The 26656-nt window shown below is 40.9% G+C and overlaps 3 protein-coding genes across 6 annotated transcripts; 2 read left to right on the forward strand and 1 right to left on the reverse strand.

Annotated features, from left to right (window-relative positions):
• The first annotated feature begins 248 nt into the window (after positions 1 to 248).
• On the forward strand, positions 249 to 7407 carry LOC113171661 (cytoplasmic dynein 1 intermediate chain 2-like). Of its 3 annotated transcripts, XM_026374183.1 has the most exons (17): positions 249 to 377; positions 1363 to 1471; positions 1629 to 1755; positions 2197 to 2281; positions 2592 to 2654; positions 2848 to 2975; positions 3109 to 3198; positions 3484 to 3646; positions 3759 to 3858; positions 3987 to 4112; positions 4244 to 4390; positions 4513 to 4626; positions 4713 to 4846; positions 4989 to 5133; positions 5224 to 5364; positions 5774 to 5899; positions 6017 to 7407. In XM_026374183.1, the coding sequence occupies exons 2-17, from the start codon at positions 1364 to 1366 to the stop codon at positions 6116 to 6118; spliced, it is 1899 nt and encodes a 632-aa protein (XP_026229968.1). In that variant the 5' UTR covers positions 249 to 377; position 1363; the 3' UTR covers positions 6119 to 7407. The 3 variants fall into 3 exon arrangements, with proteins under 3 accessions (XP_026229968.1, XP_026229966.1, XP_026229967.1); XM_026374181.1 differs by lacking the exon at positions 2592 to 2654 and having other exon boundaries at positions 2146 to 2281; XM_026374182.1 differs by lacking the exon at positions 2592 to 2654.
• On the reverse strand, positions 7397 to 15444 carry LOC113171660 (calcium-binding mitochondrial carrier protein Aralar1-like). Of its 2 annotated transcripts, none has more exons than XM_026374179.1 (18): positions 15433 to 15444; positions 14657 to 14710; positions 13189 to 13334; positions 12713 to 12828; positions 12418 to 12557; positions 12155 to 12301; positions 11903 to 12041; positions 11693 to 11786; positions 11511 to 11592; positions 11244 to 11325; positions 10975 to 11133; positions 10091 to 10143; positions 9807 to 9887; positions 9288 to 9428; positions 9038 to 9176; positions 8687 to 8845; positions 8503 to 8593; positions 7397 to 8344 (listed from the first exon to the last, which is right to left on the reverse strand). In XM_026374179.1, the coding sequence occupies exons 1-18, from the start codon at positions 15442 to 15444 to the stop codon at positions 8137 to 8139; spliced, it is 2043 nt and encodes a 680-aa protein (XP_026229964.1). In that variant the 3' UTR covers positions 7397 to 8136. The 2 variants fall into 2 exon arrangements, with proteins under 2 accessions (XP_026229964.1, XP_026229965.1); XM_026374180.1 differs by lacking the exon at positions 15433 to 15444 and adding an exon at positions 14787 to 15426.
• A 4092-nt stretch (positions 15445 to 19536) lies between these two features.
• metap1d (methionyl aminopeptidase type 1D (mitochondrial)) lies at positions 19537 to 23061 on the forward strand. The gene is given in 11 exon segments (XM_026373721.1): positions 19537 to 19574; positions 20322 to 20482; positions 20738 to 20887; positions 20974 to 21122; positions 21280 to 21322; positions 21419 to 21502; positions 21504 to 21583; positions 21693 to 21790; positions 22465 to 22512; positions 22594 to 22672; positions 22808 to 23061. Coding segments are annotated over 11 exon segments (999 nt in total). The 5' UTR covers positions 19537 to 19552; the 3' UTR covers positions 22893 to 23061.
• Positions 23062 to 26656: the final 3595 nt, after the last annotated feature.

Genomic DNA, 26656 nt, shown 5'->3' on the forward strand with positions numbered 1-26656 from the left:
AGTTTGCATTGGTTGGCCTGATTATCATTTTAAGACAAATAATTAAAAAAAAATGATGTGTAATCAATTCAGCAGCCTGTTGATACTTCACTTAATGCTAGACTTGTAACAAAGGACATCTTCCACCGCTTCTGCCAATAAACAGTGAACAGTTTTCCATGAACAAAAACACTTTTCTGGGAACATTTGATTTCTGCCGGCAGGGGGCGGTAACACTCCGGTTTCATGGGGCTGCGCTCCAGCGCCGAAGAAGAGCGCAGCGGCGGCCAGGCCAGCATCATCAGTCCGTGTTCAGCCATCACATCTCTTCACACCCAACAAACGCTAAACTGGATTCTGCTGTTACCCTTCTAGTTAAACTTAACACCTGACATCAGGTATTTTGTTCTTCATTCCTACCTTGTTCCTTTTAAACCTATTTTGGGGATAGTGAGGTAGAAAATCTCAGAGAGATGACACCGTTATTAGTCGTTTATTGGAACAGCAGGCCCACCGGGTGCCATGGAGATTAGCATGCTAACACAGCTAGCTTTGCTAGCTTCGCAGCCTGTGCCGACTGTCTAGCTGTTAATTAGATTATAACAAGGCTAAATATGTATGACAAATCCCAGACTAACTTAAGAAAAACCTTCATATGTAATTTATAACGAAAAACATCATGTGAAATGGGCAGAACAGACTATTTAAATGTATACGTGCTATTGTTTTGACAGTGGGTGGAGTGATGTGGAGTATCTTGGTTGACCAAATGTTATAATAGATTTAATAGGATTATGACATGACCAACTGATATGACACCATATATATAATGTAATGACTAAAATAAAGATTAAAACATATATTTTGAATAATAAAAATATTCTCCTGTATAGATATTTTTAGAATAATCTCAGTCTTTGTTGGTTAGCCTTGACACCATCGTGAAAACAGATAAAGATCACACTGTTGTGAATAGCTGGCTGGTGTTCACATGTTACCAGTGTGACCGGCCCAGAGCTACACCACAGGTCCAACAAACATCAACACTGCAGCAGAGACGTCAAGCACTGATGGACTTTACAAAGTTGTAACACACAGCAAAGTGACTTATTCAGATTTTTAATATTGAGTGAATCATCAGAAATATTGTCAATCTCAAGCACCATCCTTGTGTAATATCAACAGCTTTGTCTTGTTCTGGAAGAAAGTGAGCCTAAACAATTTGCTGATCATTTACCTATGCAAAGTATATTTTTTAAATTAACAACATTATGTAATAGTCAATTTTCCAGAGCCTAAGGTAACTTTTTTTTCTTGAAGAGGATAGGGTTAGGTTTCAGATTAGCCTTCTTCACCGTCCCTTTTTTAATTTCTCCCCTGCAGAATGTCTGACAAAAGTGAGCTGAAGGCTGAGCTGGAGAGGAAGAAACAACGGATCGCCCAGATTCGAGAGGAGAAAAAGAGAAAAGAAGAGGAGAAGAAAAAGAAGGATGTATGTAGCAGAAACATTCATTTTTAACAGTTTCACTAATGAGGGAAGAACCTGCTGGGCTGTCTGCTTTCCTTTGTAGCATGACAGTTTTGTGTTGCTGTATATTGTGATCTGTTTTCATTCTGAGATGAAGTTGATTATGTTGTGTGCTGTGCAGGGAGATTCAAAGCGTGGAGGGGAGGCTGGCGGCGGCTCTGGCCATGAAGATTCTGACCTGGAGAGAAAGAGGAGGGAGGCAGAAGCGCTGCTGCAGAGTGTTGGCATCACTCCTGACATACCCCACGGTAAAGTCATACACATTGCAAGCATGTTTGTGTTGTTATTTCCACCCCCACTTAACTCCCATCATTTTCTGGTTGTTTACCTTATGGGTTTGAAAAGTTGTCTCTAAATTTGCTGTCTGATTTCATTCTGTGTTTTCTCCTCCCCTCACACAATAACTGAACGTTTTGCATAACTGTTATGTGCATGACACCTAAAACCTGCCTGCCATTTATTCTCATTCTATCTTCTCTCCCCTTTGTCTGTCCTTTTGTGTTCTGTCCTCCTTACCGTTTGCAAACTCATTTACTCACTCACTCACTCATCCACACACATTCACATACCTCACTTTCTTCTTCACTCACTCACCCATTCATTGACCCATGCACTTACAAACACAAACACACTTACAGCTCAACCCCTGAGGGTAGTAACAGAAGATACGTGTCTGTTTCACTACCTAGTCCCTGCCCCCATGTCTCCCTCCAACAAATCAGTGGGCAGCGATGCAGGAAGTCAGGATTCTGGGGACGGAAACGCAGGACCAAGGTTTGTGCGTGTATGAGAGAGATGTGGGGATGTGTTGTTTTAAGTAATTTCTGTGTGAGTTAGAGTTGTACCTGCATGTTAAGTGTGTCCATATTAACATTGTAAATACACTTGAAGAATTCTGACCTTTCTCCTCTTTGCCTTTTCACTGGCACGCTGATGTTTCTCAATTAACACGCACTCCTTTCTTCTTCTCTCCCTGTCTCTTTTGTGGCTCATCTTTACTTGTCTTCTGCATTTTTCATCCTCTTTTTTTCTGTCTGTCCTGTCTTTCTCTTACTAACACTGTCTGGTGATTTGGCTGTATAAGGACATTGCACTGGGATCCTGACCCCTCTACTCTGCAACTCCACTCCGACTCTGAGCTGATGGGGTACTGCTCCTCCTCTCTCCTTTAGCTTGTCTTCCAGCTTTAATCAGTTTTTGTGCCTTCATCTTAGATTTGTCCAAATGTGTTAATAATGTGTCTGTACATCAGTATCAATGTCTCAATGTGTAAAATCAGCATTCAGTTTTTCTGTCAATTGCAAATCTGTGCATGTGTGTGCTTACTTCCCTGCTTGTAGACGTGGAGCTGTAAGGCTGGGAATGTCCAAAGTGACCCAGGTGGACTTTGTCCCAAAGGAAATGGTGTCCTACTCCAAAGAAACACAGACACCCACCGATGCTCTGATACACGCCGATCAAAAAGCTGGTAAAAAAAAACACATTTCATTTTCCCCATGTTTTTATCCCAGCTTTAAATCCTGTTACTCAGATCAAATCTGAGTAACTCAGATCAAATCTGAGTAACAGCTAAATCAAGTCCATATCTATGCATGTTCCAGATGAGGAAGATGATGAGGAGATAACTGTTCCCACTCCAGCAGAGGACACCCAGGAGCAGAAAGATGAACAGGGAGAACAGCAGGAGGAGGGTAAGGACAGACGTTTGTAAGATGTAAAGCGTGAACTGAGTTTTAATGGCCTAGCTATTAAGCAGTGGATACCAGTAACTGTGGCATGGGATTAACTCTGCTTTATTAATGCAGATACATGGAAATAAGATGGATTGGATTCTGAGCTAATATTTATTTAATTTAGTACAGAATCACACAAAAGGGGAAATCTGTGTCTGTAACAATGTATCGCCACAAAGGAAGATTCTTCCTTATTGTATTGTTTGGGGCAACCAGATTCGACCTTTTTTATTATTATTACAGAAACCCCCAAGGAGCTGACAGAAGAGGAGAAGCTGCAGGTCTTGCACTCAGAGGAGTTCTTGTCATTTTTTGAGCGTGGGAGCAGAATTGTGGAGAGAGCTCTTGCTGAGCAAGTGGATGTCTGCTTCGATTACAGTGGCAGAGATCTAGAGGATAAGGAGGGGTAAGTCACATAAAAAAACCTCCAATAAAAAGTTATAAAAATATATAAAAGCATGGAAAGGACAGACGGGCTTGATTGATGGGCATAATAAAAAATCTTCTGTTCCCTCCAGTGACCTGCAGGCAGGTGCAAAGCTGGTTCTGAACAGGCAGTTTGCAGATGAGCGCTGGACCAAAAACAGGGTGGTCACTTGCCTTGATTGGTCCCTGCAGGTTGGTGTGCCTGGCACAATGTCTTTATAGTCTCAGTATATGTCGATCATTTGTGACTCTTGATTTATTCCTGCTTGCAAAAACTACTTCTTCTCTGCATCTAATAATGGCTGCTTTGTTCCTCACAGTATCCAGAGCTGCTGGTGGCTTCCTATAACAACAACGAGGACGCTCCCCATGAGCCTGATGGAGTTGCACTGGTCTGGAACTTGAAGTACAAGAAGGCCACACCTGAGTACATCTTCCACTGCCAAGTAAGGGAACAGCAAACCACTGGAATACAGATGTTCTCTATAAGAGTGCTGAAATTGTTAAATTATTAGTTTGAAGTTCAGTAACACAAAAGATTAAGAAGAAACATTATTGTATAATTTTCTTTGTCCAGTCAGAGGTGATGTCAGCTGGGTTTGCAAAGTTTCATCCCAACCTCGTGGTTGGTGGGACGTACTCTGGACAAATTGTCTTATGGGACAACAGGAGCAACAAGCGCACCCCTGTTCAGAGAACCCCCCTGTCTGCAGCTGCACATACTGTAATGCACACACCTACAGTATATGTTAACACACACACTGTGTTTTCTGTGGTAGGTTTTTTGCCTGGTTTTGGTCAGCATGTCAGCTGGCTGACTTTCTTTCTGTGTTCTGTTGTGTACAGCACCCAGTTTACTGTGTGAACGTGGTAGGAACTCAGAACGCTAACAACCTCATCAGCATTTCCACTGATGGCAAAATGTGTTCCTGGAGCCTCGACATGCTGTCCCAGCCACAAGTACATGAAACTGGTTTACAGACATGCTTTTAGAAATATCTGTTGGTTTATCAGAGCCTAAGTCTGTATTTTTATTTCACCTGCAGGACAGTCTGGAGTTGGTGTTTAAACAGAGCAAGGCAGTGGCTGTCACCTCCATGGCATTTCCTCTTGGTGACGTGAACAACTTTGTTGTAGGGAGCGAGGATGGGTCTGTGTACACTGCCTGCCGCCATGGAAGGTTAGTGCTCCCGTGGCGGTTCTCTGACTTGAAGAGAAACAAATGTTGAACATACTCTTTTGAATGTAATTAGTAGTGGTCATCACAATAATCGTGTGTGTGTGTGTGTGTGTGTGTGTGTGTGTGTGTGTGTGTGTTACAGTAAGGCAGGCATCACTGAGGTGTTTGAAGGCCACCATGGTCCAGTGACAGGGCTGAGCTGTCACAGTGCTGGTGGACCTGTCGACTTCTCCCATCTCTTCATATCCTCCTCTTTTGACTGGACTGTCAAACTCTGGAGCACTAAGGTGAGACACACACATTTGCACAAATGTTTTTTTTTTACAGTTAATTATGTTTCTTAACATTAATCAATTTCTCCTTCTGTTCTACCTCAGAGTACCCGTCCCTTGTACTCCTTCGAGGACAGTTGTGACTATGTTTATGATGCGATGTGGTCTCCAACTCACCCTGCTCTGTTTGCTTGTGTGGACCTAGCTGGACGCCTTGACCTGTGGAACCTCAACAATGACACCGAAGTACGTACACACACACACACTACACTAAAATTATAATATTACATAAAAAATATGATCAACAAAATAGTCTATAATGTTAAAATATGCTTTTCTTTCTAGCTTCAACATTAAAGTGATGGACACATTATAGCATTAATAATTATTATCCAGTATATTCATTGATGTGTAATAAGACATTCTGTATAAAGAGTACAAAGTGTATTTTAAGCTAATTATTTTGTGCTCTAAGGAAATTACTGACATATTAGTGGGATCGGTCTTTTAATGTAACTCTTGGCAATAAAGTAAAAAAACGTTCCAAAAATCCAAAAATGTCTTTAACAGGTGTAATATTAAATCTCCGTGAGGTCATATTAGGATGAGATTAGTCCTGAGCTGGCAGTTTTTGTAAGCTGATGTGTGTTTCTAGGTTCCCACTGCCAGCGTGTGTGTGGAGGGGTCTCCAGCACTAAACCGTGTCAGATGGGCTCACACTGGAAAAGAGATAGCTACAGGGGACTCAGATGGACATGTGATGGTTTATGATGTAGGGGAGGTGAGACATCCTTCCTTCTTTTCAGTATTTCCATATGTGATTTTGCTCGTAACTGTAATTTCTTTTGTTCCTCAATTCCTTGTTTGACATGCTGTGGTATGTGTTGTCGTTCTGCAGCAAATCTGCGTGCCCAAAGCTGATGAGTGGACGCGATTCGTCAGGACACTGGCTGAGATCAACGAGAACAGAGATGAGGCTGAGGAACTTGCCAATGTCTGATGTTAGAAACCCCCACACTGAAAAACACTCATACATTTCTCTCCAGTACACTAAGCACATATAGCACACTACATGACATTGCCAGAGGAGCTATTTTCATGTCTCTCTGGCTATCAGCTTTTCATGAATTGGCCTGAGGAGATGTGCAGAGCTAGAATGGATAGATGATAGTTTTACCTATTCAGTTTTAAGTGTTTTTAAATGTGTCTTGAAGAGTACATTTGTAGGAACTATGAATGTCACGTGTAGCAGTAGGTACCACAGTTAAGTGGTTGAAAGCTCAAATGAGAAATGAACACAGTGAAGTGCTTTTCAGCACAGATGTGGTTGTCTACACTTTTAATTCTAGCTTTGATAACATCCTCAGGGCTCCAGAAACTGCTCTTCTCCTGAGGCCTCAACCAACTCAGCCCTTTTTTAAATATGCAAACCTTTGTACTTGCACCTTTTTATTACCATTTTAGTGTTTTTACATGTTTTAATATTTTCCAGACACACTTGTGCACATGGCTGGCAACAGAGTGAAAAGCTGACATATCAATAACATTTCCTCTTTATCCTCAGCAGCACTTATATTTGATGACTAAAACAGCTAATGTTGTGCTTACACATACACTGTCTGGCCTGTGCAGAAGTGAGTCATTGTTACATTTTGACCACTAAATATTTAATATTTATTCCAGTGGTTGTACTTATTTAAATATTTTGTGTATTGTTTGAAGAACGCTGCTTTGTACTAAAAGCTTGAGTAGTACATTCCTAGAATTAACACTAAGCTTTTACCAGGCTAAATCCATTACAACACGTGCCTGGAATGAAATGACACTAGTACAGTTAAAAAGCTTTTTTTCCTGTACCAAAGGTCATTGTTTTATAATCTGTATCAACATCATAAGTAGAAGGAACAGTTTGCTGACTGATTCTCTTTAAGAAGAACAAAATAAATTAAGTTACGAATGACGGTGTAAATCTGAAGATGGTAACTTATTTTTAATCACAAAACCTGAACTGATTTTTATTATTTTCCTTTGCCATCCACTTATTCATTCCTTCCTTCCTTCCATAATGCAGCAATCAACCTTAAACTAACCAAGCTGGTTTAAAAAACAAACAAAAAAACAAAAAAGCTTCAGACACCTTAACATTAAAAATAACCTAATGCCAGTAGCAGCCATGTTTAATATGACAAAAATATCTGTATTCTGCATTCTTCCCTGTTATGGATCTTGATGCAATTACTGTTTTTTTCCGTCAGAAATAAAACTCAAAACTTACTGATAAAATTGAAACCATATGGATGATTTATTTCAATAAAATACATTGACTGAATTGAGATACATTTAATTTATTAATACCTAATTCTCTGCTCGTGATTCTTATTTTATCAAGAAAACACTTAATTGAATGTTCTGTACATCAGTAAGACTGATTCTCAGAGACCAGGACCAAAGGCCCCACATTGTCAGAGCATCACATTTCCTGTATAATGATTCTGACTGAATGTTACGGAGCTTTGTCTTGTAACATTTCTTCATTGCAGTTATACAATATGTACAGTACTAGCCTCCTGCGTGAGGACCAATCAAGAGAAGACACACTGTGCTGGCCACTCTAATATTTTCTATGCCAGCTGTCCAATAAGAGAAGTCCTACTCAAACTGAGTATCAGACTGAAACAGAATAAAAATCATATCAGCTACTCATGAGGAGTGCCCAAAGCTCCGTTTATACAAATGCTGGAGAGAACACAAAGAATGGAAATGCCAGGAGCGCACAGCCACTGAAGATACAGCACAATCAGTGCTCTCGTCCCATCGCCGTCTGTGCTGCTACATCCACAGCTGCCACCAGCGTTTGACTGGGTAGCTCACCTTGGACTAGTGTTGGTTGCTCTTAAGTTAATGGCCCCGATTTGTGGAGTGTGTGTGTTTACTGTGCGTGTTTTGTTTGTGTATCTAAGTGTATGGCTCCTGGTAGAGGACAAGAGGGGTGGCAAAGTGACATGGGGATGTGAACCTCTAAGGGTTTTGAGCCCGTGTGGCAGGGTCTGGGTGATGTATAGAAGCCACACCAGAGGACTTGAATTTGGGCAGGTGGAGGCCAAATTTGTTCTCCACCCCAGCAAAAGTAGCAGCAGCCAGGCGGTAGCCTCCAACATGGTCCGCATTGATGGGAGGAAGCTCTGAGATGCGAGACTTGGGTGTGGGATCCGATCCTGCTGGGCGACTGCAGAAAGTAAAACAACACTGATCACTACACAAACAATGTTGAGTACATAGAAATATTTTAGTCTGTATCATTACAAATGTTGTCACAGAAGGGAGTAACAACAAGTGCTAAACAGTGTAGAAGTGCTTGTTCCTGCAACAAAAAACTGAACTTACTGTCCTCCAAAGTCAACGTAGAACCACCTCTGTAAGAGCTCATAAGTCACCAGGGTCACACCAAACTGAGGAGAAGACCGGCACATACGAGCTGGAAAAAAGCAACACACACAATTAAATAAGGTTTATATACAAAAACGATCTGAGGCACACTCATTTCTTGCAGGAGAGGACAGACACACACCTCCAGCCCCCTTCCACAAAGCCCTGAACCCCTCCTCTCTCATAATCTTTCTGAAGCAGTCGATGACTCCTGAGTAAGTGGTCTGTCCTGCCCTCGCTGCAACTTGTAGACGTGTTTTGATGACATCAGCAGGCGTCACGAGGGATGCAGCAGGGATACCTGGGAAACAGAGTAACAGATGAGTTGACAATGATGATAACCTTGTTTATTAGCATATCTGGTTTCGGCTTGCAGCTACGGCATTAAAAGTTTTTCAACTTGCAGGGACAGACAAAAGGAAGCGGCGTCACTACTTGCATTCTGAATAAGTGCTGGGTACTTGTGCTGTTCAGGGTCATAATCTGAAATTACCTGCAATCGCTCCAGCAGAAAGAAGCTGCAAAGGTCCCACCCTGCCTTGGTCATCGGCTAGGTACGCCTTAGTATGGGCGTACACAGGGAAATAAATGGCAGAGAAGGGGATGTCTCTCAGGAAACAAGCTTTAGCACCCTAGAGAAGACACACAAAGAACAGAGAGATGTATGAGAACATCTTCCTGGGAACACAGTGTTAAAGGGCAGGGGGCTCCAAAGAACAGTGTATATCTGTAGACCTTCTTACCTTGTAGAGTCCAAAGAAGCCCAGGTCACGCACCACACTAAGTGCACTGACACGAGGTCCAGTGGTGATCTCGCCTGCCACCTGCAGACGGATCTTCACTATCTCCAGAGGGTTAGTAAAGATCACCTGAGAGGCTCCAGCCTGGGGAAGAAAAAAAAACAGTAGTTGTTCACATATATACTTCAAAATAAAAAATGAAATGAAACAACCAAAAAACATTTCACTGCTCTTAATCTCATATGTATGCAGCAGATGAATATGAGTCTTGCTCATAACAACTTTACATTACATTGAATACTGAGAATTTTACAGATATAATCTAATTTTGCAATCTAGTGTTAATATTGTCACTTAGAAGCAAGCAAGTTAAGTACAAGAAATCAGCAAATTGGCTGCATGAGTTACTTATTATGGGTTTAACAACTAAGAACGCATTTGGTTTTTTTTCTGATCTATCTATCTATCTTATCTAGTAGGCTTTTATAGCAGATATAAAAGCATTGGGGACCTTGTACTTACACATCCACCAGCCATAATTTCAGCAAATAAAGGAATTGTGTCATCTTTTGTGGTGAACTTGTCTCTTACAAAATCATTTACCTGTGGGACACAAACACAGCATTGTGAGCATGAAACCAATTTTATTTAATTTAATTTAATTTAATTTTAAGGATCGCTTTTCTTACGTGCCTGCAGGAAAGGTTGAGGGAAGACACTGTCATCATTAGTACCAGTGTAATCTGATAAGTGTGTATTTAAAGTGAATAATGGGTGGAGAGCTTAGTGTGCAGGAGGAGACTTACTGTGAGTTTAATAGCCTTCTCAGGTGCCACACCTATAAGCTGAGGAACCAGGCCTGTAGGGAATCAAGGGAGATTAAGTGACAAGAGGATCTAATTTCATTAGTGTTGTTGTTAGTGGTTAAACTAGAGCAAGAGAAAATACATTAAAACCATAACAAGCTGGAAAATAAGGCATCAAGACTTCAAGAGCAAGAAAGCTGAGATTAGAGATTTTTTACTAATGATATAAAAGTAGAGCATATACTTGACAGGAAAACTGACATACACTGCCTAGTCAAAAGAGGTCGCACACTAATATTTCTTGGATTGTCTTTTGTTTAAATTACAGCATTCATTTTCTGTGGAATCGTTTTGATAAGTCTGTGCACATTTTACTTCTGCCCAGAGTTCCATAAATTTCTTGCAAAGCTCTTTCAGCTAGATGGGACGGCTGCGTAAAGTCTTTTCCTGCACATCAGAAAGACCAATGGGGTTGAGGTCTACACTTTCTGGTGACAAAATCCATGTGCCTATATTTAGACTAATGTGATCCTCTCTAGGGTCACACAAAGTTGAAGGGTTAAAGATGACCACCCGCCCCTCAGAGGGTTTGTTCTTATATTGCCCAGAAGAATGTTTGCAGGATGTGCGTGAAAGGTAGAATAGAGGGGTTTTATGGCCTGACAAATGGTTTGGAGAAACAATAAGGGTTGGGAGCGCCATCTGTATACGCATTCTCTCTGATGGTCTCCATGCTGCTTGTATCGAACCCGAGATAGATTATCACACTGTTCTCATAGTCCTTGAGAGAATGAGCAACTCATAAACTGAGATAGAATTTCCATGACAAGTAATTATCCAGCGGACAGGTGAGAGCAGAGCCCTGTCCTCCTAATACGACCTACCTCTGTAGAAGCCAAAGAAACCCTCATATCGAAGCACCTTCTTGGCACAGTCAAAGCTGTTCTTGTACATGAGCTCTCCAACAAAGGATCCTGTGGATCTTTGGTTCTGCATACGAGTCTTCACTAAGTCAATTGGATACACTGCTGTCGCTCCGGTAGCTGTTAAAACACAAAGATTAAATAGCATCCATCAAATAAATATATAAATATATCAATGCTGCTGTGTATTCATCAGACAGTTGTCTTGTCTTTGGCCAAAGGAAACTCACCACCAGCGATGGAGCCCAGAGTGAACCTGTAAGCAGACTCTGCAACCTGGAGCCACACTGGTCTGGAAGTGTCCCCGTGAGCCTGATATTAAACACACACATTGTTATGGTTGATGTCTAGGATACCATCACTTATGGTAGTTCACATTTCTTATACAATTCAAAGTCCTGTATTTCTAGTGTTAATATAGAATGTTTGAAAGACTTTCAGTAGCTTCAAAAAATTTAATTCTTTTATTTGTACACAAACTGCTACAAGCATCCTACCTTTCGGCTCTCAACCAGGTTGTTGGGTAGACATCCTTCCTCTAATGGAGCTATCCTCTCAATATCAGCAAGATTCAGGCGCCTGATACATAGATGTTACATTAACATCAGTGTCATATATATATAGAATAAATAAAATTCAGTGATTTGGAATTGACAGATCACAGACAGCGAGTGTTTACCCAGAGGGGGAGTGCAGGCCTGACAGCTGGTACAGGATGTCAATTTCCATGGGAGTGATCTGACCAAACTTGTTGGCAGCATGAACAAACTCTTCTACAGAGATACAGAAATAAAAAAAAATTAAAAAGTTTTAATAATAACACAGACATTCCAACAAATCAGATCAAGACAAAGACACAACATCACACTTAATGTCACAATCTAAGCACCTTTGGTCACGAGCGTGTCCTTCCGCGAGCCAGCCAGTGTGCTGTAGATCTTACGAATCAGCTCCATGTTGTTCAGGAGGGAGTTGAAGGCATTGAAGTAAGAGAAGCTAACCATGTGAGATGTGCTGCCGCCTGCAGCCTGGCAGAGGAAAGGTAGAGCATGTCACGGTGTAAACTTAAATTATGTTCCTTTCAGTCTTTGACTATTAATATTAGCTTGTTACTGGGAGGTGTTGTAGCGCAAACACTCACTGAGACAAGGTTCTCCTCAACAAAAGGTGTGAGCATGTGGTGCCTGATGGTGGCCATAATGTCACTGAAATCCATGGCGGAGATGACACCATTTTTTTCTTTGTCCTTCTGTGCAAACGCCTGGCGTGCATGCTCCAACTGCAGCTCCTAAAAACAGCACGACACCACAAGGCTGAGTGTAAATATAGCGCAAGTAAAATTCAAAGTGGAAAAAGAGGAGAAGGAGCAAAGCAGACTGATCAGTGTGTGAGTAATCATCGTACCTGCAGGAACTGGGTGAACTCGAGGTAGCTGAGGCATTTCTTGCGGTCATGGCCAAAGTGAAGACGGATGAACTCACAGTTCCAATTGAAGGGAATGTGATGGTGCACTGTGGTCTGGCTGAAGATGTCCTGCACATTGTCTGTAGCACAGATACACAAATACACAACATAAAGCTCTGTGTGTCACATAAAGTAACTAGATGCTGTGCAGGAGTGCAATTATGTAAGTCCATATACTCAGTAAAAAAAAAACAAACAAACAAATAAACACATGCACGCACACACAGCTACATACCAAATGAAATAGTTCCAGTTCCAGTCTTGTCAAACAACTGAAAGGCTACTATGAAGAGAGCATCTGGTGCGCACAACAATGACTCAAAAGCGAGAAACTCTTGGAATGAGATCAACCTGTAATTGTGGGAGTTAATAGATGACAGAAAAAAGATAAATTGTTAAACACAAAGACTTCAAACACCACAGAATGAAGCCAAGGTCAGATCATACAGTGTGGGGACTTATACTGAACCTAGTCTAGTCTATTCTCAAAGAAAGCTCAAATTGATCTAAACACAAAATCACATGATTGTTAGAGTGTGTGTGTCAGATTTGATTGCTACATGAACAGTCTGGGCAGTGGGAGTCACTGAAAATGTAATCTTATCTGTAAGTGGCTATAATGGCAAGTGCTGATCAGACAGGACTCAATAAACTGTCAATTAGCGATGATAAGCTGTGTGTATATGTGTGCGTATGTTTGTCAATACATACCCGTCCTTTGTGGTGTCAGCCACAGCAGCGATGAGCTGTACTGTTTTGGGGTTGTGGTGGATCTGTGTATGTAGTCCAAGGTACCTCTGGACAAAGTCTCCTGGGGTCATAAACCTCTCTCCATCCTTATCCACTACACTGGCATACTTGGGGGAGAAACAGAAAATAATATTAGCATTTATACTTAACTTTTCATAGTTGCTAACTTCTATGCTGTCAACCCAAAATGAACTGATCAACCCTGACATTCGCCACTCATGCTACTTACTCATACCTTCACCTTACCTGTAGATAATACTATATATAATCTCTGAGTTCTGGTTAGATGCTAACTGCATTTCATTGGCTCTATGTATGTACAGTGCACAATGACAATAAAGTTAAATCTAATCTAATTGAGGTAATCTAATCTTTTTTTGGCATAAGTGTGGAGCTGGACATGAATTTGAAGCATGGCAAGTACGTGAAGTACATACAGTACGTGAACTACAGTCCTGCAGTATAACACCACGTGCACTAATTATTTAATGTCACAAGCTGTGAATGTTATTAAAGGTCAGCTTTCCTAACTACACTACACTGATATTGTTTCACTACTCCAACAGATGCAACTTATTAACAAGAGTGTTAAAATGACATAGATAAAATAATGAAATGAGATTAGTGACTCACAAAAATATGAGCTGTGTCTTTGGGCTTTTACTTGAATGTGTCTGAACAACCAAGGTCAGCAATACTGCAGCGGAGCATGCCATGTCAAAATCACACACACACGCGCGCGCGCGCGCCAACGTGTCTTGACCTTATTAGTTATTTGACCTATGCATATCAGCACACCGACAAATACCTGCCCACACGGCTATCTCTCTCCTATAAACACACACACACACCCGCAGGGGACAGTGGAGAAAGGCGACAGTAGCAGAATGTTTTGGTAAATATCCTGAGCTCTGGGTTGTCACTGTGCTCTCTGATCCATTAAGTAAAAGGACATTCACGTTCCTGCTTATGCAGAACTGGAGACTGAAGTGAAACTAAACCTGACATCCAGCTGAACAGCGACTTGAACCCTCAGGAATTAAAAGGTTGATGCTCGACTGAACGAAGTATCCAGACTCTAAACAACATTATCCGCTGACTGCACAACTGTCCCACACATTCCCTTAACATTTCATTATGATGACAGCACTGGGAAAGACAGGTGTTACAGTGTGTGAAGTCAATAATAATCTTACAGTAGTGATCTAAAACGACCAGTCCACTCACAACAGCTGCTACTGCCTCAACAACTAGGAACTGTAATTATGTTTACACTCCGGAAATAGTAATGTTAACCTCAGACAGGCTACTTGTGCTTAACTAGTAGAAACAGTTCCAACTTTTTCCTAAACAAACAGCTGTGTAATGGACATAAATATGATGATGATGATGATATATGTACATTTTATTTTAGTATGTCAGATCTTACCTTCTGGAAGATAGTTTTCAGCTCACTTGGGTCCCCACGTTTGGTAGATTGCACCTACAGCAGTACACAATAAACATTAGTACATTATTCGACCTTCATCTAAAAAAAAAATAACTGTACACAACCTTACTTAACACAACACGGAACCAAATAAGCGAGTTGCTTTGGGTTAATGTCTCCTTGAGACGCTGCTGTGAAGGAGAAACATCACCCACTGAGACTTTAACAGCACACAACAACAAAAAAAAAGAGAAAGAAACGACTAGAAAAATCACAACGAGCAAGATAAAGAGCCAACTAAACAACCGACGAGCCAGCGAACACAAGCCCAAACTAGCTTAACAACAGAGGAGCCAGCTAGCAAGCACCGACTAGTCGTAGGAAGAGGAGCCAGCCCCTGGCAATGACATGTTAAGTTTTACGTCGGCAAAACACAAGAGGACGAAAGTAACGTGGCAAAGAGTCGACTGTGGTGAAAACGAGCGACCTCCGAGAGCTTTAGAGGTTTTAAAACAGTACGTTAGCAGCCCGCTGGGTGTTTAGCATGTTCTCGCTAACTTCGAGGCTGTGGATGCCTCATCAAGGCCAGCCACCGCCGGGCGGCGGCTAGCCCAGGGATGCTACCACCTCAGACTACACCACACCCGTGAGACCCTGCCCGAACCGGAGCACAGAGGCCGGCTTTAACGACTCCCGCGTAGGAAAATGAACAGAAGACATGCAGAGAAGCCAAAAGAGATGTTTGAAAATCGCCAAGAAAGCGATGCCGAAGTCACCTTGACCGCCATGCTGGTTTGACGTCACGTACAGTGAGGAAGCGAGGCGCAGCGCACGCCCCCGGACCTGCACGAGCCGGAGGAGCGGAGTGACGATGACGACACGGCGCAGCCTGGAGTCCGTGAGCCGCGTCCGAGGAGGGACAGCACTGGATCAGGCGCACAGGGAGGCGGTGTTGATGTGAAAGTCCACCTCCACAAAGTGCTGCATGGGATTTAACTTCCTTAGTATCATTTAGAATAGGCTTTACTTGACAACAATAAACTTGACACTCCGCCTAAAAGGATGTGTAAAAGATAAGATCCCTTTTCACAAGCAGAAATCAGTGGAGAAGTAAGAAGAAGAAAAGAAGTAGGAATATAGGTTATAAAAAGGCAGCATAGTTAAATCACACACTGCCATAAGCCAACTGTGCAGAGCCATTGTTGGCTACTATAGGTCTACTGTCCTTACTGCAATTCACCTGTAGGTGAGCCGCAGCTGTAACATGGATTATGTCTAAATTAAAAATTGCTGCTGCTGCTGCTGTTTCAGGATGTTTTTAATGTTTGTGCCACTGTCAAATAGGCTTTTTGTCAGTAAAAATGGCCTCTTACACCAATGGATTATTCCTCTTTTTCTTATCACTGTGCCTCAATCCATGTTTGCTTTGTTCACTAATCCAGCAGCAGTTGTTTATTTTCAGATCAGAATTGTATTCACTTCTTATTTATTTTACTGCTGGATGTGAGCTTAACTCTCTGACCTCTGAGAGGCGTCCATATGAGATATCAGTGTTTGTTGTTACTGATAAGACACTGACCTACTGCAGTATCTCCACTACCTGCACCAGTCATAGCTTCTTTTATGTAACTTGTGTGCATACAGACATGTTCAAGGGTATGTTTGGTTTCACACTGAGGTGTGGTTGAAGTTGCAGTTTGCAAACTTTCACCAGGCTTAAAATACTACTACTACAATACTAATACTACTACTACTGGTTTGGGCAACATGTTCTGTAAATTCTTGTATCTGGAATATCTCCAATTGTACATAAAAAAACAGCCTTGTACACAGTGTCCCTATTAGGTCACATTACAGATATTTTCAATTATTCTTATTAAGTCTGAATATAAGAATTATTACAGTATTACAATTATAATTTTGGGGCATTTAGGATTTCTTCATTCTTTACTCTTTCTTGAGGCTTTCACCCAGTCTTATATTTAACCATATAATCTATAGTTTCTTTGAGTGATCAGTCTAAAGCACGTTTATTTATTATTGATATTAAAGCTTCTACTGGTAAAATAAAAAAAAATAAAAAATCCTATGCTGTAATGATATTTCTAGTCATTTGAAAACTTTTATCTAAAGCGACTTACAAGTGAAACAAACTATATTTGTTTGTTTGTTTTTATTTGCTGTTTCCGTTTCACGAGGTGTAAGTGCAAAAAAAGTTAGAGAAAGCAGAGAAAGTTGCAGAAGGGTTTTGTTTTGAGCAGTTGGGAGTGTGGCTGCAGAGCGTGTATTTTACTTTTTGCTAAGCCTTGACTCAAGAAGGCCACTTCAATTTTCACTTTTGCATATCAAGAATTTCTTCATTCTTTTGGGTGCGTTTTGAATGTTGTGAAGTCACTGAACTACTGATCTACAGTGACTTACTGCAGTATCTCCATTACCTGCACTACTTGCTACCCCAGTCTTGGCTTCTGTTAAGTAAGTGGATGGAGATGAGCACTTTATTACTCCTACTCCTATCAAGAATTTCTTCATTCTTTTGGCTGGTTTATGAATGTGTTGAAATAGAAAGTGATCTAATAAAGGTAATGGCCTGTACCTCTACTACATGCACTACTTGCCACACTAGTCAGGGTTTTGTAACTTTAATAATCATGGTAATATAAGAGCTGGAGATACCCACATATTACTACTCCTGCATAGTAAGACTTTCATCATTCTTTTTATTCCTGTGGATATATTCCTTCCTTCTTCTATAAATGTTGAATTAGGCAGTGATCTGGCCTCCACTACCTGGACCTTTCAACTAGAATTAAAGGCTCCTCATCAGTTCAGCTGATGTTTGTTTTGGACAGTGTTTGGCTTTTTAAGAACTTATGGCTTCAACAATATTCATTGTTGGTACCACGTTCCTGGGACAATTTACAAAAGTAAAAATCAACAACAAAAAACAACCCTTGCCATAGTTACATGTGACCCTGCTCCATTCTGCAGCCCACGTCACAGTGTTTCAATTCCAAGATTACGTATACGTCAGAATGTGACGTAGCGCATGGCGTTTGGAGAACAAAGCGATGTTGTCCTTTATTACGTCATAATCTCACAGGACAGTATTCCTTAGATTAACCAAAGTTTTCTCTCACTTCATATTTTGAGTTTGTACTCAGAGCCGCGGACGACAGAGAAGCCTGACAAACAGAAACATGCCCCTTTTAACTGTGGGGTTTTTTGTGGGTAGTTTAGTGACCACAGCTGTGAGGACACTATTCAACCAATACCTGAAACCAGGAGACAAGAGAGGATTTAGAATTGACGAGGGAACCACCACTGCACCTGAAGCTGCTACTGTCTGCAAAGAAACGCATGCACCCCCCCACGCCTCCAGGTGTAATCCAGGAGCCAGCGACCCAACAAGCAGCGTCTGCAGGTTTTCCAACTCCTTCAACAACTGCTGGATGAATGCATCCCTGCAGGCGGTGCTCAACCTGGGGGTTGTGCGGGAGAAATTGGCAGACCTCCCCGCAGAACCTTTGACGCGACTGTCTGCAACCCCGGCGTTTGCAGAGCTGTTTTTGACAGCCCTCAAACACCCAGGGAGAGCCTTCAGTTCTTTAGACCTGTGCCATGTTTTAAAAGAACTGAGTGCAAACATCCCACATCTGAGCCTGTTTGGCCAGAATGACCCCGTCGAGCTGCTGGAGCCGTTCTTGACCTGGCTCCGTCGGTGCGGAGTGGACACGACACTTGAGGTGCAACACAGGTGCGCACATTGTGGAGTCTCTGCACCCAGCAGCCCAAACCCGGGCAATATTTGTTTTTTACCACGACATCGTAAACACTACACCATCTGCGATCTTCTGAAGCGTGCTGTCCTTCAAAGCCAGGGTTCAGAGCCGTGCGAGGCGTGCGGATCCACAGAGAGAGGACAGGTGTGGAGCTGCCCTGACGTCTTGACCTGCTATTTGCCTCCATCAGATCACAGTGGAGCAGTGGACATGTATCCCGCCACTCCACCTGAACTGATGGAGTTCACAGTGGATGAAAACACAACACACCGGTACAGACTGTCCTCTGTCATCTGCCACGGACAATTAACCGCGTCCGAAGGGCACTACTGGTCTTATTTGTTGAAGGATCACTGCACAATCAAAGCCAATAGCCAGATCGTGCAGAGAGAAGACATGCCGGATAAAATATTTCAAAATGGGGTCATTTACATCTACGAAAAGTGCACATAGGCAACTTTTGTGGAGTTTTGATACACGAAGGAGAGGCCCAAACAAAACTTCAACTGAAAGGGCTTTTGATGAAAAGGACAGGTCATGAGGGACATTTTACACATGCAGTTTGCAGAAGCTGCAAATGTGCTCATCATCTGTTGAAGAAAAGACAACTAAAAACAAGAGGTTTTTGCATGTTCTCCCAGTGACAGCTTGAATCACCTGCGCTCCGGTTTCATTAGAGAAATAACAACACAGCTAGGACTCTACTGAGGGGATTTCTCTGGGAACCTTTGAACGTGATACTGGGGGGCTAGGTCTGGTACAGATTGCATGAATCTAATATACAGATTCATGGTGAGATCTTAATCTGTACAGGACTTCAAAACCTTATTTCCTTTTTCAAATTCCATTTGAAAATCAATCTGGCATCAAGAACGCACTTAATTACAGTAATTCCTGGCAAAACCTTAATCATAAAACGCAATGATAAAATAAAACAAAACCAAATAAAATAAAATAAAATAAAATAAAATAAAATAAAATAAAATAAAATAAAATAAAATAAAAACATTAAATAAAATAAATCCTACTCATTCCATGTTTACTACTATTGCTATTACTATTGGTTGGTGTGCGTCACGTGACTTCCGTACCATGTGACCCCTGATAAAAATCCATGGCGACGCGCTGCACTGCAGGTACTGAGCTAACACCTTTTACACACTCACACACAAAGTTTCTGCTAGTAAGGGTGTCTGCATGGACCCCGACGGTCCCCATGTAACGGATAAGTAGATGACTTACTTAAGAAATATCTTAACTCGCGATAGCAGTTCTGATATTTGGACCGTAAAGGTGTTCATGCTCGCTGTTAGCTTGCTAGGTGACTTAATGTACCGTTTAGCGTGTGGACTCCCGAGCTCCGTTTATAAACTGAAATTCAGCTCAATGTCTTTTAATGAATTTATAGTTAGATGGTGTTTTGGACTTTGAGAGCAATATGTTGAAACGAGAGTTTCCTATTTACATACACGAGGCCAGTACAGTATCAAAAACACCATCACTAATCACTGTATGATCTCAGTGCATAATCATATCATTTCATCAGCACAACACGACATTTTTAAACAATCAATAATTATTCTGTATATTATACAAATACAATTAATGGCATAATTGTTTTATTAATTAGGTTATACAGGTGTACCTAATAAAGTGGACATTCAGTGGTTTCATGTGTAGATACTCCATACAGAGGAGAAACGTAACCATTACATTTTTCCTGATATTAATAATAATTGAATCATGTTCTAGCTGTTGAATTAGTTAGTGGTATTTGACGTGGCTTTTATAGTACATAGAATTTAAAAAACAGTTATGTTGCAGTTATGTTTGTACATCTGTCTGTAAAGAGATCACTTTGTGCTTGATTTCTTTCTCTTCAGGACTTTGTGGTATCCTGCAGAGACTTTCTACCCAAAGGAGCTGTGAACCTCCCACAGCCCTATTATCACAGCAACATCGGCACTTCTTCTGGCGGAAGTGGAAAAGTTCTCACAATGTAGTTCGCCCAGCTACTGTTAAGCCTGCCTATGCAGTACCCAAGGTACCTTAGACATGCGTAATTTTCCCATAATGCTAAGTGTCAGAGTTGCTGTTGTTGCTGGAACCAAACCAGGGTGTTGCAGTGGTTCCATGAGCGTTCTGAAACTTGACATTTCTTCTTTTGATTAGGGGCGGGGGGTCTATTGTGATGAAGTTCACATGAATTAAGACCCATAGGCACTTGAAAAAAAAGTTACCACTTAATATTGTATTTTGATATCTGTCTCTAACTGAGCTTACTTCTTTCTGACTGTAGCACATTGTGCGACCTGACTATGTCGGCAATAGACTGGTCCCAGAATGGCCCGACTATATAGAGATCAAAAATCAAGAGCAGATTGAAGGCCTTGCAAGAGCATGTCAGCTAGCCAGACATGTGCTGCTGTTAGCTGGACGCAGTCTGAAGGTCATCATTTGATTACCACAAATATTGTTTGTGTTTTTATGTTATGAAAAACAAGAAAACAAACTATTTTAACCTGTGACTTGCAGGTTGGTATGACAACAGATGAAATAGACTTCATCGTTCACCAGGAGACAATCAAGCACAGCGCCTACCCATCCCCTCTTGAATACGGGGGTTTCCCCAAGTCGGTCTGTACGTCTGTGAACAATGTGGTCTGTCATGGCATACCAGACAGGTAAATTGGCAGGACTCTAAAAAAAACTATAATTTTTTCACTCCTTAGGGACATAGTAAACACAACCACTGACTTGACATGTTGATTATAAATAAATATCTATATATTAAATATCTAATATATATCTATATATTTTTTTATTGTCTTTGTCCTGCAGTCGGCAACTTCAAGATGGAGATATAATCAATATTGATGTCACTGTAAGCTGCTTCTCTTAAACACACACAACCACACACACTCACATCAGTCAGAGCGACACTGCTCCTGTCACTGACTTCTGCACTGACTCCTGGCAGGTGTATTTGGATGGTTACCATGGTGACACCTCAGAAACCTTCTTGATTGGCCAGGTGGATGAGGTTGGGCAGCGATTGGTGGAAAACTGCCAGGCGTTGCCGAGATGAGGCCATTGCTGCCTGCAAGCCGGGTGCACACCTCTGTGTTATAGGAAACACAATCAGGTTACATACAGGCAAAATATACATATAATGGTTACAGATGTAAACTATATACACCTTTCATTCATTCATCATTTATTTGACCAACAATATATCTTTGTACTGTTTGCAGTGAAATAGCCCATGCCAATGGCTTCCAAGTGTGTCCTTATTTCATTGGACATGGAATAGGCTCCCACTTTCATTGTCACCCTGAGATCTGGCACCATGGTAAGTTTGTTTGACCTAACCCAAGACAGTGAGGCAAGAAAGAATACTTTTGTAAACGTATCCTTACTTGTTTCTTATTTTCTCACACAAGGTTTACAGAATAAGAAGTGATATTAGACAAACAACATATGATGAGCACAACACTGTAGTGTGACAGTGTCAGAAGCAAACTGAAAATTGTTTGATATATAGTTAGGCGTTTAAAATATCTCTCTAACGCAAAATAGTTCATAGCTAATATAGAAGTCCCTCAAGATAAATGTGGCAGGTATTGATATGATTTCAGAGAACATTACAGCTTACAACAGGTGATGGGTGGAAAAGTGAGTGGTGGTACTGGAGAGCGGCTTGCATTAACACCCTGGCCAGCTGTTGAAAGTTAAGCAGCTCTTTCTTTAATTCGAATTTTGCCAAAAATACTTTGTGGGATAGCATGGGTTGGGTAACCATGTATGCACAAGTATGGATTGTCTGGAAATGATGACTATAAACATAGGTTAATAGTCTCCTTACATGATTGTTGACTTTGTGCTGAGGTGTTTCAGAAGAGGCCTTGTTTAGTTTGTGAAGATACTGAAAACTGCACTGGAAACAAAAACAAAAAGAATGTACAGAACAAAAGATGTAAATAGCAGACTTAAAAAGTTAAGTCCTCTTTTTATTTTCATTTTAAGCCAATGACAATGACATGACCATGGATGAAGGGATGGCTTTCACAGTAGGTAAGTTACATTTTATGTCTGTGAGCACATTAAGCTTCACCCGTGGACAAGCTCAGAGCTGATATTGTCTGTTAATTGTAGAGCCCATATTGATGGAGGGATCTGTTGAATTCAGAATCCTGAAGGACAAGTGGACTGCAGTGTCTGCAGATGATAAAAGGTAGGTGGTGGACAGACAAAAATATATTGACTGTGTGATAGTAGCTGTCATGTTTGCACATTTTTCCCAGCTGACCTGCTGTTGCCAGGATTTACATCCCAACAGGCTTCTAATAATAAGTCTTCATTTGTTCAGATCAGCTCAGTTTGAACACACAGTGGTCATCACATCCGATGGAGTGGATATTCTCACCAAACTGCCAGAAGAGAGCAACCTCTGAGCTGAGAAACCTGTTAACTGCTGACCAGCTATGTCAGCAGTGTTTTTTATGATGAAACTCTTTTACAAGGACTTGAATTGTCCTTCATGTACACATATTTAAAACACTTGCACATTCTACCTGTAAAGTGTAAACAATAAATAAAATTAACTTATCTTATTATAGATGTATCATATTAAATTTGAGTGAGTAGTTTTCATTTTTGATTGTACTGTGTGCACAGATGAAGTTGTTACTTATGCATTTATGCAGGCATAGATGAATATCAGTTTCATAGATGACCATATTCTCCAATATTTGTTGGCCCGCCTTTACCTTCGATTACAGCACACATCTGCATCGTTTTGATAAGCTTCAATGTCTCCACATTTATTCCTGTGGCGTTAATTTTTCACCAAGATCTTGTTTTGATGATGGGAGAGTCAGACTGCTGAAGTCTTCTTCAGCGCATCCTAAAGATTCTTAATAGGGTTAAGGTCTGGACTCTGTGGTGGTCAATCCATGTGTGAAAATGATGAGTCATGCTCCCTGAACCACTCTTTAACAATTTGAAGCAGATGAATCCTGGTATTGTCATGTTGGAATATGCCCATATCATCAGGGAAGAAAGAATCCATTGATGTAATAACCTGGTCATTCAGTATATTCAGGTAGTCAGCTGACCTCATTCTTTGGACACATAACGTTGCTGAACCTAGACCTGACCAACTGCAGCAACCCCAGATCATAGCACTGCCACCACAGGCTTGTACAGTAGACACTAGGTATGATGGGTGCATCACTTCACCTTCCTCTCTTCTCTCTGCTCCCATCACTCTGGAACAGGGTAAATCTGGACTCATCAGACCATATGATCTTCCATTGGACAATTCTTAACCCAGTTTTAGTAGTTTCATCAATCTCTAGTTGCTTGATTCATGCAAATAAATTTTCTTCGTTATCCGACATGGTTGTTTAAGAGATGAGAAGCTACTCACTGCATCAGTTAGTTATATAACTTCTAAAAAATAATAAACAGTAGCTGAACCTCATCATGTTAAATATACAGATGTAATCCAGATACAGAGATGATATCAAATTTCCTGTCCACCAACCACTATAACTAAATTTCACTTGTCATTTGTTAATTTTATTCTTTTTTTCTGTCCCGATGTTTAATTCAGTATATATATCAAATATTAGTGTCTATATATGGTCACTGATTTAGTGGGAGCTATGGTGAGCTCACATTTAACCAGTAGATGGCAGCGGATACTAACAAAAATTACCTCAGCAAGTTGTCATCTGCAAAAGACTTGAAGTTTTTTCTGTTTCCACCTGATGAACAGCAACAAAAATCTGTTTGTGGCTCACAGACATGAAGAAAAAGCGCACTGTAATAAATGTCTTTTTATCTTATTATCAGCACTGTTAGATTAATATAAACCATTAATGATCAATACATTACTGTTGAAAGTTGCTTATCAACCACCTACCATGATTGTACAAGGGTTTTTCTAGTACCGTCAGACCATGTGACATCTTAGTTCCAGTGCACATTTCACTAGCTAGAAAGAAATGCGTGCAAACTGAAGATGAAAATGTTGCTTGGGGGTTGGAAATTCCTGGCATAACATATTTTGGTCTGTATTGCCAGTTCCTTTATACCATCTGTATATTTTGTCTGCAGGTGGATTAAAAAAGATAAAGCTGGGTACATTATATAATAGCTGATAATAGCGGTTTCTCATATTCCTCACTGAAGTGCAAATGACAAATGTGTTCAGTACAATTAGATCTAGTTCTCAAGAGCGTCTGACCATAATTCTGTGTGGCTAAGGGGAATGCAGTGTTTTTGCATTGATATTTCATAATACAACTATAACTGAGATGAACATGCCTCAGAGAAGAAAAAAAAAAACACACACGCAGGAGCAGAAATTGGATTTCAGCCCACAGGGTGTGTTTCCACTTCCTGCCAACATGCTCTGTGTGTTCATGTCTGTACTCAATGTGTGTGTTTCTGTGCTCATGCCAGTGCCAGTTAGTGGGTGGGACAGGAAGGATTATACAAATAAAGGTGGGTGAGCTAATTAAGAGTGTGGTCATGTCCAGCCAGAAAGTGAAATATACATCATCGATTTATTTGACGCACAATATAGGGATTACATGTGCATTTAGTCGGCTTTTCATTAAACCCAATCAGATTTTAAAACTCACCTTAACTCACTGAACTGAACTTATAACTCTTCACGTATTTTAACTTAAGTTATCTGTCGAAGTAATCCAGCTCCAACCGTTTGATTTTATGGCATGTTGCAGGGTGTGTGTAGCCGAGGGAGTGTTTGCTGTTCTGAGCAGAACGGGAGTCATTGGAACAATTCCCACCAGTGTATGATTCATTAAAGTTCATCCTGTAAAAAATATGAAAAAGACAAAGAGGTTTCTCAGTAAGAGGGAGAGAAAGTAAAGGCCCAGCGCAGAAGGTTGGTATTAGGGTGAGTAGGGGAGGGGTAGTGAAGATCAGGGAGTGGCGGAGTGAGGTGTAGGATTGTGGTCTTGAGTTCTCTCTCCTGCTTCTCATTCTTTTTGTGCATGTTGGGACTCATTCCTGCTCTCTGCTCTTCGTCGGCAGTTCCCCTGTGAATCCTCCCCTGGTTTGGTAGTCACACTTGAAGTAATACATCCACTAATGTACAAAATAGTTTCTATTTCTCACGGTTATACGTACGCAGACTAGATTAACTATTGCTAAACATGTTTTCATTTTTCTTTCTCTATTATAAAACGCTCTCTAGAGGCCTAAGTGACAAGTTTATCACATGCTAACTAACAAGGCGTGATGTTTCAGACATTTTATTTTTTTGTGTGTTTAGGTTTGAACATTTTTTACTTTGGCATCCACGAAGTGTTGGATCTCGGGTGTGCCAGATCAGATGTTTATTATGTTTATTATTTATTTATTTATTATCTATTACATCTTTATCTCTGTATAATCATAGTCAGGTTCATAATTGATGTTCAGCCATCGCGCCATGAAACAGTGCAGACATCGCATCTGTCACATCTGTTGTTCTTCATACAGTGCACCACGTGTGAGGACACCTGAGTGTATGTGTTAACATATTTACCATCTCCTATGTTAACTTGTTCTTTCACTACATATCCTACCGGATGTGTAGACCATGATGTTATCTTTCACCCACAATCTGACATTCCAGGCATGCATACCTACATTGTTTGATGTGTGTGAGAGTTGGACTGTGGTACATCACACTTAACTGGGATTTAACTGAGGTGCACCACAGAAATTCTTGGTTTCCTTGGTGACCTAATAAAAATGTACCGTTAACAAAGTAATGTATTATTTTCAGACTTGTGGAGGCAAATCTGTTTTGCACACACGCACAGATGGCATGTACTGAATCTGAGTGAGTAACCCTCTCTGTAGGGACTTAGTCAAAGCACCTGAAGGCCAAACAGAAACAGCTGAGTTTGTTAGTTGGTAATGAACATTCACTGTACCAGTGCATGCAGCTACAGGCTACAAGTTACTTTAAAGATTACCACACTAAGACAGTAATCTTTTCTATGTGAGCACGAATGTGTCTCCACTAATAAGGTAAGGTAACACTTTATTTATCCCCCGAGGTAGCAAATTTTGTAAGACTGCAGCCAATAGTTACAATACATAATAGTGCAATAACACTGCACAGCTAAACCTGACTGTGGCACAGAGGATCATAAAGTGATTAGACGACCATGCATGTCCGTGAGGTTATAAA

The sequence above is a fragment of the Anabas testudineus genome, chromosome 17 (genome assembly GCF_900324465.2).
Source record: "Anabas testudineus chromosome 17, fAnaTes1.2, whole genome shotgun sequence".
NCBI lineage: Eukaryota > Metazoa > Chordata > Actinopteri > Anabantiformes > Anabantidae > Anabas > Anabas testudineus.

Excerpts from the sequence above, each read along its gene's own strand:
- LOC113171660 (XM_026374179.1), bottom strand. Across the intron at positions 11,787-11,902 it reads GGACACGCTCGTGACCAAAG|AAGAGTTTGTTCATGCTGCC; the intron begins GTGCTTAGATTG and ends GTATCTCTGTAG. Across the intron at positions 8,846-9,037 it reads TTCTGCTGGAGCGATTGCAG|GTATCCCTGCTGCATCCCTC; the intron begins GTAATTTCAGAT and ends TCTGTTTCCCAG.
- LOC113171661 (XM_026374183.1), top strand. The coding sequence starts at position 1,364 with ATGTCTGACAAAAGTGAGCTGAAGGCTGAGCTGGAGAGGAAGAAACAA. Across the intron at positions 2,282-2,591 it reads GACGGAAACGCAGGACCAAG|GACATTGCACTGGGATCCTG; the intron begins GTTTGTGCGTGT and ends TGGCTGTATAAG. Across the intron at positions 4,113-4,243 it reads AGTACATCTTCCACTGCCAA|TCAGAGGTGATGTCAGCTGG; the intron begins GTAAGGGAACAG and ends TTCTTTGTCCAG.